The following is a 17159-nucleotide window of genomic DNA, read 5'->3' on the forward strand; positions in this document are numbered from 1 at the left end:
TGCTGCCGAAGATGGTCGGACAATTGTGAAGATTAGGGAAGGCTTTCAAGGATTCGTGTGAACATTTTGTTTTTATTCCCATAAGCTTCACGAAAAAGGGAGAGGTTGGAAGATTCGGGAATGGTGACGTCCCATGACGTTCCGGATTCATAACACTTTTTAAGTCGCTCTGTTGTTAAGTTTTTATTCACAATTAAAGAAAAGCAGTCATCACTAGTCTTTGGGTGCACTTTGGCAGTAAGAGATCAATAACTTAGGTGAACTTTAGCCGGGCTTAGCTGTCTCGCCCTGCTCCTAACAGGCGTAAGTCAACCAAGCGTGATATTTATCTGAGCCGCGAGAAACTGGCACGAGACTCTGAAACACGAAATTAACAAATTTGGGAAAGCATACCTACCAAAACGCCGTTGACATGGTAATGTCAAGTTCCTGACACAACATTCTATGCTACCAAATTAATTCCAGATAAATTTTAGATAAACTCACAAAGTTTGGCAGGGTTTGGCTGAATCGTGAAAAAGTTATAAGCGTTTAAAGTCAGGGCGGGCCTCAAAAGCCCCACCCCCCGGTCTGAAAAGGAGGTATTCCGCCTATTGACGTTTTCGATAAAGAAAACAAATTAAAACAATTGCGATAAAAACCATTTGCGGCACTGACTTAAACTGAGATACCTTAGAAAGAAGCCTTTCGGGCCATTTGTGACCCTGATTACGCCAGCATTACCCGCTGTCTAGTCAATGCCAATAAAAGTCCCTTCTAATTCACATGTTACGCATTTGCTGATAATGAAGCGCTTTTGATCTTCAGTAAGATCATAGGTAAAGGTAAAGGTGAACTTTATTTATGCAGGGTGGCCCATTCAGCACAGTGGCTGGTATCCAGAGGGGCCCTGCTAAATACATTTTCTAAAAAATAGAGGATAATACATGGTTGCGCGGAGATATGAAATTTATCTTCGAGTGTTCAAATAGATATCGGATTTGAACACGACAAGATAAATTTCATATCACCAAGCAACCACGTATTATTCTGTTTATTATATAAACCTACTAATTACGATGTTTTTGACGATTTTTCAAAGATTTCCGACCATTTTCCGAAGATTTCCGAAAATTTTCAAAATGTTTTTCGAAGGTTGTACGAATGATTCCGAAAATTTCCGAAAATTTCCGAAGATTACCGAGGAAGATCCGAAGATGTTTCGACCTAATATCGATTTACTTTGGCTCATTGAGCATTGCAACATGGCAATCTCTGCGAGATGATTGGTCAAAAATGATATCACACATGTGTGGATATCATTTTTATCCACACATGTGTGATACCATTTTTCTCGATTTGCTACCACTCGCTAAAACACTGCAGTTTATATAATAATATAATATATCTAAAATTTAAAAATAGTTATAAAAATATAGTTAAAACTTATGTCTAATACTTGAAATTGTTATATAAAAGAGAGTTTAAAAACTGAAACGGATTACAAGCAAGTAATCAAAAGAGTCGGAAGTAATCAAAAGAGTCGGAAGTAAAAAGAGTCGTAAGGTCCTCGGAAATACTCTGATACGTTTTCGACCACAAAACGTTTTCAATCCTTAATGAAATGTTTGAGAAAAACAGACGACCCCTGGCCAAAAACCACTCCTGAACATTCTAAAACACATAGAAACCAACAAGAAACCGATAAACCAAATGCAAGGCTGATTGTCCGAACAGCCTTGCATTTGTTTATCGTTTTACTCTATATTGCTGATCCTGATCTACGCCAAGATCCGGCTGCACTTCGCTGCTGTTTAATTTGTACAAGTGGGCTTTGTATTATTTTGGTACCGTTAACAAGAAACCCCTCAGACGTTCTTTCACTGGGCAACATATTGGCGCCTTTTCTTAGGTGTAAAGTTCTACTTCTTTAAGTTATTTTATATAACTGGTCTCTTGTAACCCTTCCTCTATTGACTTTATTGCTTATAACCGACTTTCTTTATGCACGTCTAATACGTATGCGCTTGGAAGTGCTTTCGACCTTTTCGGACTTCTTCAAGATTTGGCAGTGGTAGTCGTATGGTCGCTGTAATGTTTTTTAGAATGTTCCAGATTTCCTGTAAGAGATCCGAAGCACTCGAATGCTCTTTGTAAATAATCGCGCGAGACCGAAAGATAGTCTACACTAACAAAAAAAATCTGTAAAATTAAGGTGAGGTAAAACTAACTGCTTTCTGTCAAAATTGGAACCGAAAGCTGAGAAATAGGTAAGATGTTAATCGATAGTTAAGAAATGGCTGAGATCTTAACTGATAACTAATATCCAGCACCCCACCCTACCCTTAAGTTGATTTTTTACCTGGCACATGAATTAATAAAATGTCGTTTCTTTGTAAAGTGAAATGGCAACTTGGATAAGAGAAAGTAAATGAAGAAGCGTTCTCAAGTTGAATACTCGGAAAAACTATTTTCCGAGTTTCCCCAACGGGAGTCGAACCCATGACCTTCCAGAGCGTCCTACCGGTATTCGGGAAGGTCATGGGTTCGACTCCCGTTGGGGGAACTCGGAAAATCTTTTTTCCTGGTATTTAACTTGAGAACGCTTCTTCATTTACCTGTCATTTCTTTCTTTTAGCAAAGTTTGGAAAGAACTTGTTAACGATGTGCAAGTGGATACATTTATCTCTGCTCGTGATTGTCGTGTGGAATCTTAAAGGTAAGATGTTGGATGATAAAATCATTGGAGACGAAAACATTTCTGCGGCATGAAAAGCTTATAATTGTCATGACATGTATAAACATGGAAATATTTTGTTTACAGTAAAAGGTAGATACAGTAGGTAAAAATCGGACAAACGTCGTAAAATTCCGGTTATACCTCTCTGAGCTTAGAATTTCGTCAGGGGTTTTGGCTTGGCTGTTTACAGTTGAGTTTATTTCAAAAAGGGGTTTTCAGTAACGTCATATAAAAACCGTTTCGCTAACATGCAGCGTTTTAAAGTATCTCATGAACGATGTATTGCAAAAGCCACTCTGATGAAAATATTTAATTGATGTGCACTTTGTTTTCAAACTTGTTTATTGTCCATTTTACATTGAACTGCAATGTTCTTTGAGGACGTTACTGGGTTGACATGGACATTTTGAATGGAAGTGAGATTATATCCAGTGGGACTAATAATCGGAATAGAGCGGGTATAACCGACATTGTCGGATTGAACATTTAAAAGTCGGTTTTATAATTTAGATCAGGCTTTCACATGTCTAGCATTAAGAAAAATTGTCTACTTGGCGTAGGTTTGGATTTTTTCGCTGTGATAAGATGTATGTTAAACATTGCGACCTTGGTTCCAAAATATATGTTTTGTCACAAGAAGTAATCTGGAAAAATTAATCTTCTACTTCTTAACAAAACGTTCGTTAGTTTTGTGTCGAATTATATTTGCTTTTTGAAACAGCATGAACAATATCACGTATCTCATAACAGTTTGAAAGTTTTTATGTTACAAGTGTTGCTATTTCATTTTAAATTATAACCACATATCTGACATTATCGCATTCTAAATTACAGTTGTGTATTGCACACGATGCGACTTTGACTTAGATGTCGCCAGAAGGACCATTCACTTCGATTCATTGGGGAAAGATTGGCTGCTCTGTGTATATCCATATTGCAGCTGTGTTATGACAGCCTTACCGGGACATCATATCCGGTTGCACTTTAATACTTTCAATCTATACTTAAATTATGACTGGCTAAAGGTATATGATGGAAACTCTTCAAAAAATACGTTATTGGGGAGTTTTACCGGAACAAAGCAATCATTCACAGTGCAGTCAAGTGGCCGTTTTATGATGATCCAGTTGGAAAGGGATCTCTTCTCATTCTTGCTTAGAATTCGCACTATCTTCAAAGCCTCTTACAATTACAGTACAACAAAAGGTAAGCAGTGTTTATCGTCGTACAGAGGGTTTATGTCAGAGGTTGAAACTGATACATTCCGACACTTATCAACTGAACCGTCAGACGGACGTTTGAACATCTTTGAGAGAAGCTTTAGTTGACGAACCTTATATTTTACACAGCTGCTTTTCTATCCTGTAACAAACGCTTTGCACAAGGATCGGTAAAAGAGACGGAAATTTCTAAGAATAAGTGAGGTAAAGTTGGAGACAATTTGGATAGTATAATGTGATAGGGAGGGAGAATAAATATTTTTTGTTACTTTTACCTTGATTTATTTCCTGTTATCTTCATTGAAGTCATCGGCTTCTTAGTAAAATTCTGCTAGAATACTAATGCAAATGCTGTAATCCGATTGGCTCGGCTACTCTACAGTACAGGGGCGGATCCAGGGGGAGTGTATTGTGTGGCTAGCCATTCTCGATCCAGCAAAAACTAAAATAAATACAATGAAAAGGAAGTAAGTGAAGTAGCACTTAGTAACGTGTAAAATTGTTGATATTGTTAGCTCAGACAAAGTTAAAATATTTGCTAACATCCACTCCTTCCATACAACGTATTCAAAAATGGCGGAAAATACATTATTCTTTTGTCTATATGTTAATTGGCCCTCGTTGCCTCGTTTTAAGCCAAAGATTTTTTTGAAATCCGCAGATGCGATCGAGGCAATGAGGGCCAATTTACATGAAGACAAAAGAAGAATGTATTTTCCGCCATTTTGGAATGCGGTGTATAACAAGCTTGGGGCTAAAATAAAATAATAAACAAAATATTTGTAAACAGCCACCCCCTTCGAAAAATCATGGATCCGCCCCTGTACCATCAGCCATTGGTTTGCAGTGGCTGAAAGTCGTCAAGAGAATGGCGACATTTTCTTGTTTCTCGTAAGTTTTGATAGAATGCCTAGAAATATAATTGGAAAAGACTAAAAGAAGGAAATTTACAGTAAAAACGTCAAAATTTACCGAAGGAACGGATTAGTTTTAAACCACAATTCAGTCCGCGAACGATTTCATAAAGCGCGAAGTTCAATGTTACTTCAAATGTGAAAAATAACTGCATGTGTCATTAGAAATTGTTATCTAGAGGGAAATGAGTTAGAAACATAAGATTATTTTCTCTTGATTCTATTTAAACAATAGAGTGTATCTGTCGAGGAACTATCGGCTGTTAGCATAACCACACTGACCTACTATTGGTAATCGCGCAATCTGATTGGCTACACAGGTGCCTACTATCGATCCGTAGAAAGCTCTCGGAGCGCGCGCGTAGTCTTCGCTGAATTTTATCAATCAAAACCTTCAATAAATCAATTCTAGCGATATTCTGAGTTTAATAGATCGGTCAGTGGGTTATGCTAACACAATTAGACGGCTCGCTCTCGGTTTCTACCGGCTTTTGATAGTTGGCTCGGGGCTTCGCCCCTCGCCAACTATCAGCCGGTAGAAACCTCGAGCTTGCCGTCTAATTGTTAAATAGTTGCCCCGCAGAAAATTGATGTTCTTAAAACAAATATTACGCTTCGAGGGCTAATATGCTAGTTTTAAGAACATCAAATTTCCAAGGGGCAACTATCAGACCGATAGTTCCGAGACAGAAACACTCTATTGTCTTTACTGTTTACCACTAATTTTTCTTCCGCGCGCACATACAAAAACAAGCATCGTGAATTATTTTTACTTTTGACGATAAAAAACTCAATTGAAAGCCGAAATTTAACAAACGAAACAAAACCAGACCAGAAACCCACTAAATGCAGTGAATTTGGTTGGGTTTTTTTTTGTCTGCAGGCACGCTTGTTTACAAAAAAAGGCACGGGTGCGCTTGGGAGGGCACTATGGGCTGATAGTGCCCTCCGGCGCGCGGGCACTATCGCGTCACGTGTTCAATTTAAACCAATCAGAATCGGAGAAAATTTAGTGGTGAACTATAAGGGCTGTTATAGTTCACCACTAAATTTTGGCCGATTCTGATTGGTTTAAATTGAACACGTGACGCGATAGTGCCCGTCCGCCGGAGGGCACTATCAGCCCATAGTGCCCTCCCGTGAAAAAATGCCCGGATCGATAGTGCCCGCCCGTGACTGTTTTTTGTAAACAAGCCGCCTGCAGACAAAAAAAAACCAACCAAATTCACTGCATTTAGTGGGTTTCTCGTCTGGTTTTGTTTCCTTTGTTGAATTTCGGCTTTTTATCCTCAAAAGTAAAAATAATTTACGATGCTTGTTTTTGTATGTGCGCGCGGAAGAAAATTTAGTGGTGAACAATAAAAACAATAGAGTGTTTCTGTCTCGGAACTATCGGTCTGATAGTTGCCCCTTGGAAATTTGATGTTCTTAAAACTAGCATATTAGCCCTCGAAGCTTCGCTTCTCGGGCTAACATTTGTTTTAAGAACATCAAATTTCCGCGGGGCAACTATCAGCCGATAGTTCCTCGACAGAAGCACTCTATTGTTAAAATAGTGCCCTCCGGTGGACGAAGATTATCGCGTCACGTGATCAATTTAAACCAATCTGAATCGGAGAAAATTTAGTGGTGAACTATAAGAGGTGATAGCTGATTCGGCCATCGGCCTCAACTATACATCACCTCATAGAAATCTCGAGCTCATCTAATTGTTAAATATTATACGCAACAGACTTTTATAATTAAGAATCTGGCTGTGTAAGATCGGACCAGTCAATTTTCAGCGGAAAATGAAAATCTTTTATTTTCTTTACGAAAGTTAAACATCCTGCGCCACACACAATTTAACAAATCGTTAACGTCACATCGTGCACTATTGAGTTAAGGATGCACGCGGGAGGTTGCTAGGCAAGAAAGAACTAAGAGTCGCTCGAGGCGACTCTATATTGTTAAAGTGTATATGACATGAAAAATATTTTCTCCTTATTTGAAAGGCCTTTTGAAATACAGAAGAATGGCGTTTTTCTTTTCGAAATATCTTTTTTCGTTTCAGAGATATTGACGTTTTTGTATTATGCAAATTAGATCAGTGATGACGTCACAAGATTTGACTCTAAAAATGGTAAAATACTGAATAAACAATATCTCTAAAACTATTGAAAGAGTGTTCTTGAAACTTAGCACCACAAATGTGCATCACAAAAGAAACAAAATGTTACTCTTAGGGCTGTTGCCATGACAACAGTTTCGCCGCTGGTGCTGTCTTAATAAAAACTGAAATTCCCAGTTTTTGTCTTAAACCAAGAACCATCTAGCGCAGCCAAACCAATGGTGGGTATTAAGGCAATATGGGAACTATGTCTGTTCTAAGCAGGACCCTTTGTCTCACTTCAGAGGTCAGATATGGGGATATTTGTCTTTTTGACAGAGAGAGACTGGAGCTGAAAGAGTTGCTATGGCAACAATACTAAGGGTGTCATTTTGTTCCTTTTGTGATGCACATTTGTGGTGCCAAGTTTCAAGAACACTGCTTCAATATTTTTAGAGATATTGTTTATTCAGTATTTTACCATTTTTAGAGTCAAATCTTGTGACGTCATCACTGATCTAATTTGCATAATACAAAAACGTCAATATCTCTGAAACGAAAAAAGATATTTCGAAAAGAAAAACGCCATTCTTCTGTATTTTGAAAGGCATTTCAAATAAGCAGAAAATATTTTTCATTTCATATACACTTTAAGTGTTTGACAAACCTCCCAAGTGCATCCAGTTTGTTTCCCATCAAGGGGAACATCGAAGGGAAACAAACTCACTGTTTTCTGTGGGACAGTCATTAAATGTTTTGTTATACCCCCTAACTGAAATTAAACGCTTTGTTGTCTTCATTTGTTCATCACAAAATTTTCCTTCGGTGAAAACTACATAAATTTATTCACTGAAATTGCTAACACTGCGCGATACTTCAAGCTTTCCAATTTGCATTGAGATGTATTCTTCTTTGAGCCAAATGAAATTTTTGTAGGTACAAAACATTTCATATCTTAACTGTTGACTCCCGAGTACGAAAAAACACGATGACTAAAAGTTTACCATTTATTCACAACTTTGAATGGCTTTGCGTTGATACCGGACTTGATACCGTGGTTTCCTGATCACATGTAAGTCCAAAGGTTCAACCTGTTGTCGCCCTAGGGAGTTAGTGAGTTTTCTTCGCCCCAGGGAGTTATACAGTTTTGACGCGTGTCACGTGATATGCTCTTGTCCATGCAATAGAAAACTGCATTTCAGTTGGTGGTATAACAAATCTTGATAGTTCATGCTGTGGCGTTTGTTTTGTAGCACAATTTTATGCGCTGTACTGCAGTTTCTCTGTATTACAACTGCGTGGGCAAAAGTTACTCTCTCAATTCAAACTTTGAATTGGATTCTGAATTCTGAATTTTTGAATTTAAAGTAACATGTGTAGTACTCACCTAATCCCGGAAAAAAACCCTAAAAAGAGATAAATCTTTTTGATAGGTGATTTTTTTTCTGTCTATATCTTTCTCAGGTTGTTTTCTTCTGGTCAGATTTTTCTCAATTTTCTTTCTTTGCTTGCATCACTCTCTTGATCTTCTCCCTCCATCTTTCCTTTTGCAAACAGAACAGAGACGCTGGAAGAGTTCTCGGAGCATTTACCAAGTTCAAGAAAACTATCCGATGAAAAAAAAAATGCAATAATAAATTTGAGGTTCGACACCCGCTCAAAGCGGAGAAAAAAAAAACACCGTTGATAAAACAAAGTGTTGTACAAGGTTGTCTTCTTGTGTGGAAAAATAATTTAAAAAATGTCGATCGAAAACATAAAATGCTAAAAGTCGAGAAAAACCGGAATGTCAATCAAGAAAGACAAGAATAAAATGTTGAACCAAAAATCATGTTTTGTCGTGTTTGCGCGTTCGAATCACAAATCTTCAAACTTTTTGAAAATAATTCAAATAAAAAAAAGAGAAAAAGGTAACCAAAAAGAAAAGAAAAACATAAAAATGAGGTCTGCTGAAAAGAAAAGATGAGGAAGAAGTGTTTACGTCAACGTCTCTGAAGAAGAAAAATAACAGAATATTGAAATTAAAAAAAAAAACAGTAACAAAGAAGGGAAGAAATGGTCAGACGCGGTAAGGGACATGAAGCAGTGGTGGCGCAGTGGCGAGAACGCTCGCATCCCACCGATATCTATCTCCTGGGTTCGATTCCCAGACGCGGCGTCATATGTGTGTTGAGTTTGTTGTTGGTTCTCGTCATTGCTTCCCGTTATCCTGATTCTGGAAGCCGGTGCACCAAGAGTGTTTAGAGGAGTGTACGAAAACGAAGAAAAGCACAAAAAGGGATCCGTTTTGTCCCCAACGCTGCAACCCGTTCGAAGGTGGGACACGCCTTTCTGTTGTATAACGAAACGAGCCCACAAACATTTCTCGACCCGTTGTAGATCATGGAGAGAGCAGTTATCATATGGGCGTCTAGTTCTCTCTGGCACAACCCAAACGGAGAATATTTCGGCCTCATTCAGGGCGCGTACGCGGATCGCGTAGACGCCGTTGCTCCAGGAAGGACGGATAAAAATACTAGATAACATGCGAGAAAATGTTTGTTGTTAAGATCCCATACAAATATTTTGTTCTCACGAACATTATTATGCTTTAAATGGCCACGTCGCTGAGGACCAGTAAGACGACTTTAGCTCCCACGTCGTCGAGGACCACGGAGATTCCTGGCGAGGAAGTCGAGCGGCACCTTTCCATTCTTTTCCACATGTGGGGCGAATGGTACTTCTGGGCTGAAGAAGGAGAAGGCTGCTTCGGAGATATCTACAATATGAAAGCCAGTAGAACAGAAACTGTCTATCTAGAATACTATCAAAAAGACGATATCCTGGACCACAGATGGTTTGAAAGAGGTTTAAAGAAGCCATCAATATCTGAACTGACAAAACTTTCCTAAATGCGGACAGAGGTAGATGCAAACCATCGCCCGTATGAAACAGTGTGCTGGAGAGCGGAGCGAATTCGGCGGTGAACTGAGTCGAAAACAAAAACATCAGACCAGCTTGATGGATTTGCTCAGCAGGTAGGTTTTAAAATCTGCCCTAGCAAGACAAAAGGCTTCCTTGTGAACATCACAGCACCATTGTCAATCAAGATTGGACAGCTGCACCTTGCGATGAGCCAGTGCTTCACCTATTTAGGAATTACAGTCTTCAGTAAAGAGGGAGTCAACCTGGAAAACTGACTCATGATTTGCAAAGCGACCTTTGTGGATGAGCGGAAAGTCAAGCCCAAGGCACAAACATAAAGATTTACCAAGCTTGTGAACTCTCCGCAAGACTCATTGGATCTGAATGTTGGAAAACAATTGTAAATGATCTAAAAAAAGCTAAATGTTAAAAAGAAAACTTGATGTGGCCATCGCCATATTAAACAAATACAAATATAAACGTAAATTCTAAACGACACTTTTTCCCGCCTAGGCTCTCGGTACAAGGCTATAAATTTAGCTCCGCAAGGGAAGGGAGGCTACATTCTTATACTTTTGGTATTTGTTTAATGATCCTTGTTTTTGTTTCTCATATGTGACTTTTTACTTGCAGAAAAACCGAAAATTATTGTTCCATGGCCAGTTGTGAGGACAGTACCAAGTCATGTCGTGTGGTGTTCTGCTGAGGGGTTTCCACCCATTAACATGTCGTTGCTTCAAAACTCTACATCCTTGGCTAATGGGATTGGAAGGGTAATGACGAAAACAGACAAGAAAGGCAACTACACTTGTTTGGCTAGGAATGAGGCTGGCGCTGACTCAAAAGAGTTCCCAGTAACATTTGTTGGTGAGTCTCTCCTTTTTTTTTTTTTTGAAGCCATACCTAAAATTTACAGAAGTGAGCTCCTTCCTTTGATGACACAAAATTATAAATGGTGCGCTGTTGTACACTGTACGGTAGGGTGCGGTTAGTGTGATGCAGTGTAGTGTGTTGATCGGTGTGGTGTGGTGTGCTGTAGAGTGCTGCGCATGTGCAGTGCGATGCGGTACAGCGTGGTGTGGTGTGGTGCAGTTTGGGGTAGTGTGGTGCAGTTTGAGGTAGTGTGGCTTGGTGTGGTGTGGCTTGGTGTGGTGTGGTGTGCTTCGGTGTGGTGTGATGTGATGTAGTATGGTTTTTTGCGATGCGGGATGGTGCGGTGCGTTGCGGTGCGGTGTGTCATGAGTTGTGGTGCGGTGCGGTACGGTGCGTGTCGTGCATGTGGAATGGTGTGCTATGGTTGTTGTGGTTTGGTGTGCTGCGGAACCTTGTGGCGCAGTGTGATGTGGTGAGGTGTGTTGTGGTGTGGTGTACTGTGCGGCGCAACGGGTGTGGTGAGGTGCGGCAGGTAAAGGCGTAGTTGAGTGTGGTGCGGTGTGGAATTGTTTGCTGCGGTACGGTGCAGTGTGGTGAGTGTGTGCGTGTGGGGTTGGGTGCGATGTCGTTCAATATGGTTCGGCTCGGCAGTTTGTGGTTTAGCGTGTTGTAACGCAGTGTGGTGTGGTGAGGTGTGGTGTGGTGTGCGGTAGTTTCTATGAAGGAATTTAAAAATATGCCAAGTGTGCACAAGGGCTTATAATGTTGTAATGCACGCGACTGAAACAAACTGAGATATTTTTGTTACACAGGCTCAATATCATCTATTTTAACATTGCCTTGTTTTTTTAGGCGATAGTAATCCTCATTATTTTCAAGTAGAGAATCCACTTTAATCCGAATGCTAGCGCCGTTATATATGGATGTTTTTCAGGTTGCGAGAATGCTTGCTCTGGCGATGGCAGCGTTGATGAAAAAAACCAAGTTAACAATGACTTTAGTTGCACGAATATCAGCTCAACGATTGACCTATTCAATTGCCTTCCGACAACAGCGACAAAGTTGTAAGATTTTGCTATTCTTTATAATATGTTTTCCTCTGTTTCGGTGTCTGTCTGTTTGTCTCTGTTTGTTCCTGCCTACAAAAACTTCTTTTCAAGCCAGTTTATACGAGCAATTTTTATGTGACAAAATTATTTGCTCGTGTAGACGAGGAAAGTTGGCCAATTTTTATGTGACAAATATATTTGCTGAGAAGCTGGCGTGTTAGCTTTTATGTGTCAAATTAAAGCAGTCACATTCGAAAAATTGCTCGTGTAGACGACTCGTCACATAAAATGTGGCAAATAATGCGTTAGCACATATTTGGTGAAAACTAACCGCAAGAAAACCGGAGTGAAAGCTAACCGCAAGCAAACCGGAGAGTAAGTTTGGGTCCCGAGTTTGAGATCTGAGCACGAGTCCTGAGCTCGAGTCCTGGCTTGGTATTTAGGCATCCTCTTTTATTAGAAATTTATACGAACTTACACTAAAGTTTCTGAAAAGAAGGGGCCATTATTTGACTCAAAGGGGGGAATTAATTTTAAAAAACGGTTGATTATTAATGGAAATATGGTTAAAATAGTATATGATTGTAAATGTGAATTAAGCATAGGATACTAAATTTTATCTCTCTTTTGCACATTTTCAAATGGAAACAGGTCTTTACAAAGGAATAAGATCAGCAACCTTCCCACGGGCGCATTTCGTCATATGGCTGCGCTTAAATTCCTGTAAGTTTATATAGATTAAGTCATAAAAAGAGCAACGTATGGAAAACGCGCTGCGATCGAGTGACGAATTTTTGCAGCGAGGGAATGAAACTTATTTTAATTATACATAACAAAAAAAAGCATTGTAAAATCTTTAAGCGATTTTTCAATCTATAATCTGTCATACAAGGCAGCGCGAACAAAACAAAGCTGCAAAATGCACATTGATTTTCTTTACATAACATCGCTTCTCCGGAAAAACCGCTTAAAATCGAAACTGAGCAGGAAAAAATAGTGGCATGAAACTCTCTTAGATAGAAGATTTATTTAAATAAACACACTGATGCGTTACAAGGAAACTTTGCCACAAGCGACTCAAATAAATACAATGGCGACTACTTTTGAACAAAACTATGTTATTACGACGACGTAACTCAAACACATTCAAATACGCAATTTACCTTATCATGGCGCTCGAATATCCTTTGAAATCTTGCGGATGTGTTGTAAGTTCCGAATAACTAACAATGAATGAGCGAACTTAAAATATCAGTGAAATCTACACAAATTAACTAACCAAAATGTCACAAATAATACAAAGTATCTGAATATGCCTGCAAAATGTCTACAATTTATTGCAATAAATCATCGTAAAGTGTTCACATTTTCTTTGTAAAATCAACATGTAAAAACAAAAGTGTGTAGAAATCATAGCTCATAAATTCAAATAACCTCTACAAAAAGCGAAAAAAATATGTGCTTAATGTACATAACTATTGTGCATGCTTGAAATATCTGTAGAATATAACGCAACTAAAATCGTGACAGGGTAAGTGGGAGGTACTCAAACCCACCGTTATCTTGATTGTATATATTGTGTAGTTTTATTTTAAAGTAATAAATAAAGTTTAAGCTGAGTTGAAGTTGTGACAAGAACAAAGCACACAAATAACAATGTGGCTTGATAAGGGGGGGGGGGGGGCAGCAATGTGGCAGGTCAAGCAAGATTTTAAGTAATGTACGCAAAATACCTCACTTATTCCTCCCAATAATGTTGGAGTAAAATAAGAATATTGTCAGATTTTTCCTTACTGGCTGGATCGGACAAGATTAAGGCAAGAGTATATCATGAGATGGCAGCAAGCCCGACACAAAAGTCGCTACGCAGACTTAACCGAACCACAAGGAGCTTACAAAGTTAATGATGTATAACTAAATGTCATTGCCCTTCACCAATGGAGGGAGGGCGGGTAAAACTAAATTATTACGATTTTAACTCTTTCGTGCAAAGGCTGCCAGAACAATCCCCTGGGATATTGTTCTACTGCTTTTACAGCAGGACAATGCCTCAAAGTTCAGCCAAAAGATAAAGTTGTATTATAAACGAATCAAAGTGGCTATGAGCCGCTGAACTCTGAAAGTGACTATGAAACGAGAATATAAAACCGAGAACTTTGAAACATAAAGTTTGCCTAGAACAAGTCAAGTTTTGAACCGATAAGTTCAATCCCGGTATCTTAAAAACTATCTTTGTACTGATACGTATAACATCAACTTTTGTAACCATCGGGAGCTCCAGCTTATTTTCCACACTTTTGCATTCGAGGTAAACTTCAACTACCAGCCTAATATATTTAAACTGTCATTAACTTAATTTAACCCGAAATCAAATCACTTTAACACTCCTGCAAAAGTTTGCCACGACTTCGGTACTGGCAGAACTCACTTGAGCCTGCTATGGTGCTGTTCATAACTGATTACCACCAAACAATTATGTTGTCGCGATGTAGTGTAATGGATGAGCTTCTGGACTTGTAATTCAAAATAGAATCGAAAGGAAAGTTGTGGGTTCGAATCGTTATCGGGAAACTTTTTTTCTTCATCATTTTTTTTTTGTCCTCTTCTTTCTTTCTTTTTCTTTTTGTTTCGCTACGAATATACCATTTATGGTACCATTGTATGCATTTTAGAAACCAGTTACTGAGACGCAAGCATTACCGAAGTCGTTGTTTGATCTTTTCGAATTTTGGACGATACAATCTTATCAATATTCTTGACATGAAGAACTTTACGTTTACTTTTTATTTACGTCACGTGACTCAGAAACGAATGTTACCAGTTGGGGACGTCCGACATAGGGTACAGAAAGTAAAGTTCAATTGATCATTTCTGTGTGTAGTTATCTTAGTTTCAAAGAGTTCTTCAAGGAATATAATTGTATTCATGTACTCGTTGAATGAGAATCGCTTAAGTAAACGAATAGGTCACGTGTCATAATAAATAATTTAATACCTTCTAATGCAAAAAACAAAACAAAACAAGTGGCAGCTTACAAGGCAGACATACAGTGCAATTATGCAGTTCGACAGTTAAACAATATTTGTTTAAATTTTTGCTGCATAACCTTACCCCATTTCAAAAACGTATTAAGTGACGTCACAGACAAAAGTTGGACCAGTAAAAAATTATATATGTTTGCATCCTATTAACCTAGTGAAACAGAGGTCAGGTTAATTTTAAAGACTGACTAATGCTGTGTTCACACTAGGCCAAAAAAAGAGTAGTCTGATCGCGATGAAAACATGTTTCGCTATGAAAAGTGTTCACATCAGACTGCGCATTGCCCGAATCATGATCGAAACATGTTTATTCTGAGCATGATTGAAACAACCTCACGAGGTATTTTCAATCATAATCAGACGAAACACGTTAGAATGACGGACATGCGGAGAGGAGGCAAACCGATGAGTTGATATTTTCTTTTTGGCCTTAAGTTGATTTTCTTTTACCTTTGAGTAAAGTCGCCATAACGCAGAAATTTTATTTCATTTTGGAGAGGGTTTATTGTCTTTTGCTCGGTTCATGAGCTGATTTTTTGGCGTGAGTTTTATATATAAGTTTATTTTCTTTTGCCGTGATGGATTTTCTTTTGCGGTGAGTTAATTTTCTTTTACCATGAGTTGAATACCTTTTTTCCGTTAGTCAGTATTCAATTTATTCTATGGACCACCGTACTTTAAATATTTTGTACGCTTAGTTACCACAGTAAATATATTATTGTAAAGTCCTGTAAATAATGAATAACTGGGGAGCTCCGGTTTTAGGCTTGATTAAATCTGTACCGATCAGAGTCGAATTTCTCTCGTCGTGATACTTTGCGAGTTACTTTCTTTTGCCGTAAATCAATTTTGTTCTGCTTTAAGATAACTGTCCCATGAGCAAATTTTGCTGTGCCGTAAGACAGTACCATAAATTTTTTGTCGCTTAAAAACCAGAATGGAAAGTTAACACTATTGTAAATTCTACAATAATAAAAATGTAATTAAGTGGGGTGCTTCGCTTTTAGGCTTGCATTATTCTAAATACTTCTACTTACGCTATACTTACGCTGTTCGAAATACTACCAATAATGGAAATACTGTGCAGAAATTAATTTTACTTAATTAACTATTACGTTCATGATTTAATTAGTCCTGAATCCGAATCTTATGTACTTTAGTAGCATAAAAAAAACCGAATTTAAGGCATCCGCTACAATAAGTTTATTTTAGAAGATGTGATGTGTTTTTGCTGCGACTCATTCCGATTTATTCATTGTTTTTTTTTTCTCTATTTTTTAACAGAGATCTACAGCTGAATGAAATCAGTAGTATATCTTTAGACGCCTTTGCTGACTTGAAGGGACTTCATACGCTGTATGTTAATTTATAAATATAACTGCATCAATCGCAAGTCCCTAATGTCGAATTTCACCAAGATTAACGCTTAAAGTTTAGCCTCCATGAACGCTTTAAGTTTTGTCCCCCAAGCAAATTATGCTAAGTACGTGGTTGCATTTGCCATTTAGATACAACAAAATCAAGAAATTTGTACGCCCTATTTAACTACATCCTTACTCCCTGATTCGTGAAGGAATCCAAAGTATCACAATAAAACAAATACGGTAAACTGGAACAAAGGTTGCTTTTCCTGGAATGACCAAGAGTATTAAGTAATTTTAAATAACTCAGTTTTCTTTCACTTTCTTATTATTAGGTCTGGATAAGGCAGGTGTTATTAATATAAGTGAACGTGGACAATTAACAAAAAGAATAACATCTGGATGATTTTGTTGTTCGTATTTTGTTTTTTCACCTAGAAACTTACAAAACAACCGTATTCAGAATTTAACAGCAGGTATTTTCTCACCTCTCCTGGCCTTGCAAACGCTGTAAGTACGTCAAAATTAACAATCGCTTTTAACGAAGAAGCCAGCCAACTTCAAAGAAGTCAGCCAATTTTGATAACTCAGTTTTCTTTCACTTTCTTATTTATTAGGACTAGGATTAGGCAGGGATCAGTAAGTAAACGTGGAAAGTAAACAGAAATAACATCTGGATGGTTTTTGATTGTTTGAATGTTTGTTTTCTCCTGAGAAACGTAAATGACAATCAAATTCAGAATTTAACAGCCGAAATTTTCTCTTCTCTCATGGCTTTGCGAGTGCTGTAAGTACATCAAAAATCGTTTTGAACGTAGAAGCCAGCCAATTTCAAATTATTGATTTTCTTTTCCTGTAAATAAAAAGTTTAATAGTTCCTCCCCGAATTATTGCACATTGATTAAAATAAATCGGATCAAGGTGTAATGATTTGCACGGTAATTTGTTAAAAAGCCTGAGATGATAACGTTTAATTGCCATCCAAAGCT

General features: G+C 38.2%; 1 protein-coding gene across 1 annotated transcript in view; it reads left to right on the top strand.

The window, feature by feature from the left end:
* Positions 1-17159, top strand: part of LOC144656581 (uncharacterized) — an 88940-nt gene that overhangs the window by 3302 nt on the left and 68479 nt on the right. Inside the window, exons 2-9 of the mRNA XM_078516800.1 lie at positions 2618-2698; positions 3554-3925; positions 10480-10713; positions 11654-11783; positions 12420-12491; positions 16094-16165; positions 16609-16680; positions 16886-16957. Of these exons, the coding sequence (XP_078372926.1) occupies positions 2644-2698; positions 3554-3925; positions 10480-10713; positions 11654-11783; positions 12420-12491; positions 16094-16165; positions 16609-16680; positions 16886-16957 (1079 nt within the window). The 5' untranslated portion in view covers positions 2618-2643. The remainder of the gene's footprint in view (positions 1-2617; positions 2699-3553; positions 3926-10479; positions 10714-11653; positions 11784-12419; positions 12492-16093; positions 16166-16608; positions 16681-16885; positions 16958-17159) is intronic.

Source organism: Oculina patagonica, chromosome 6 (assembly GCF_052425735.1).
Source record: "Oculina patagonica isolate OP01 chromosome 6, crgOcupat, whole genome shotgun sequence".
Lineage (NCBI taxonomy): Eukaryota > Metazoa > Cnidaria > Anthozoa > Scleractinia > Oculinidae > Oculina > Oculina patagonica.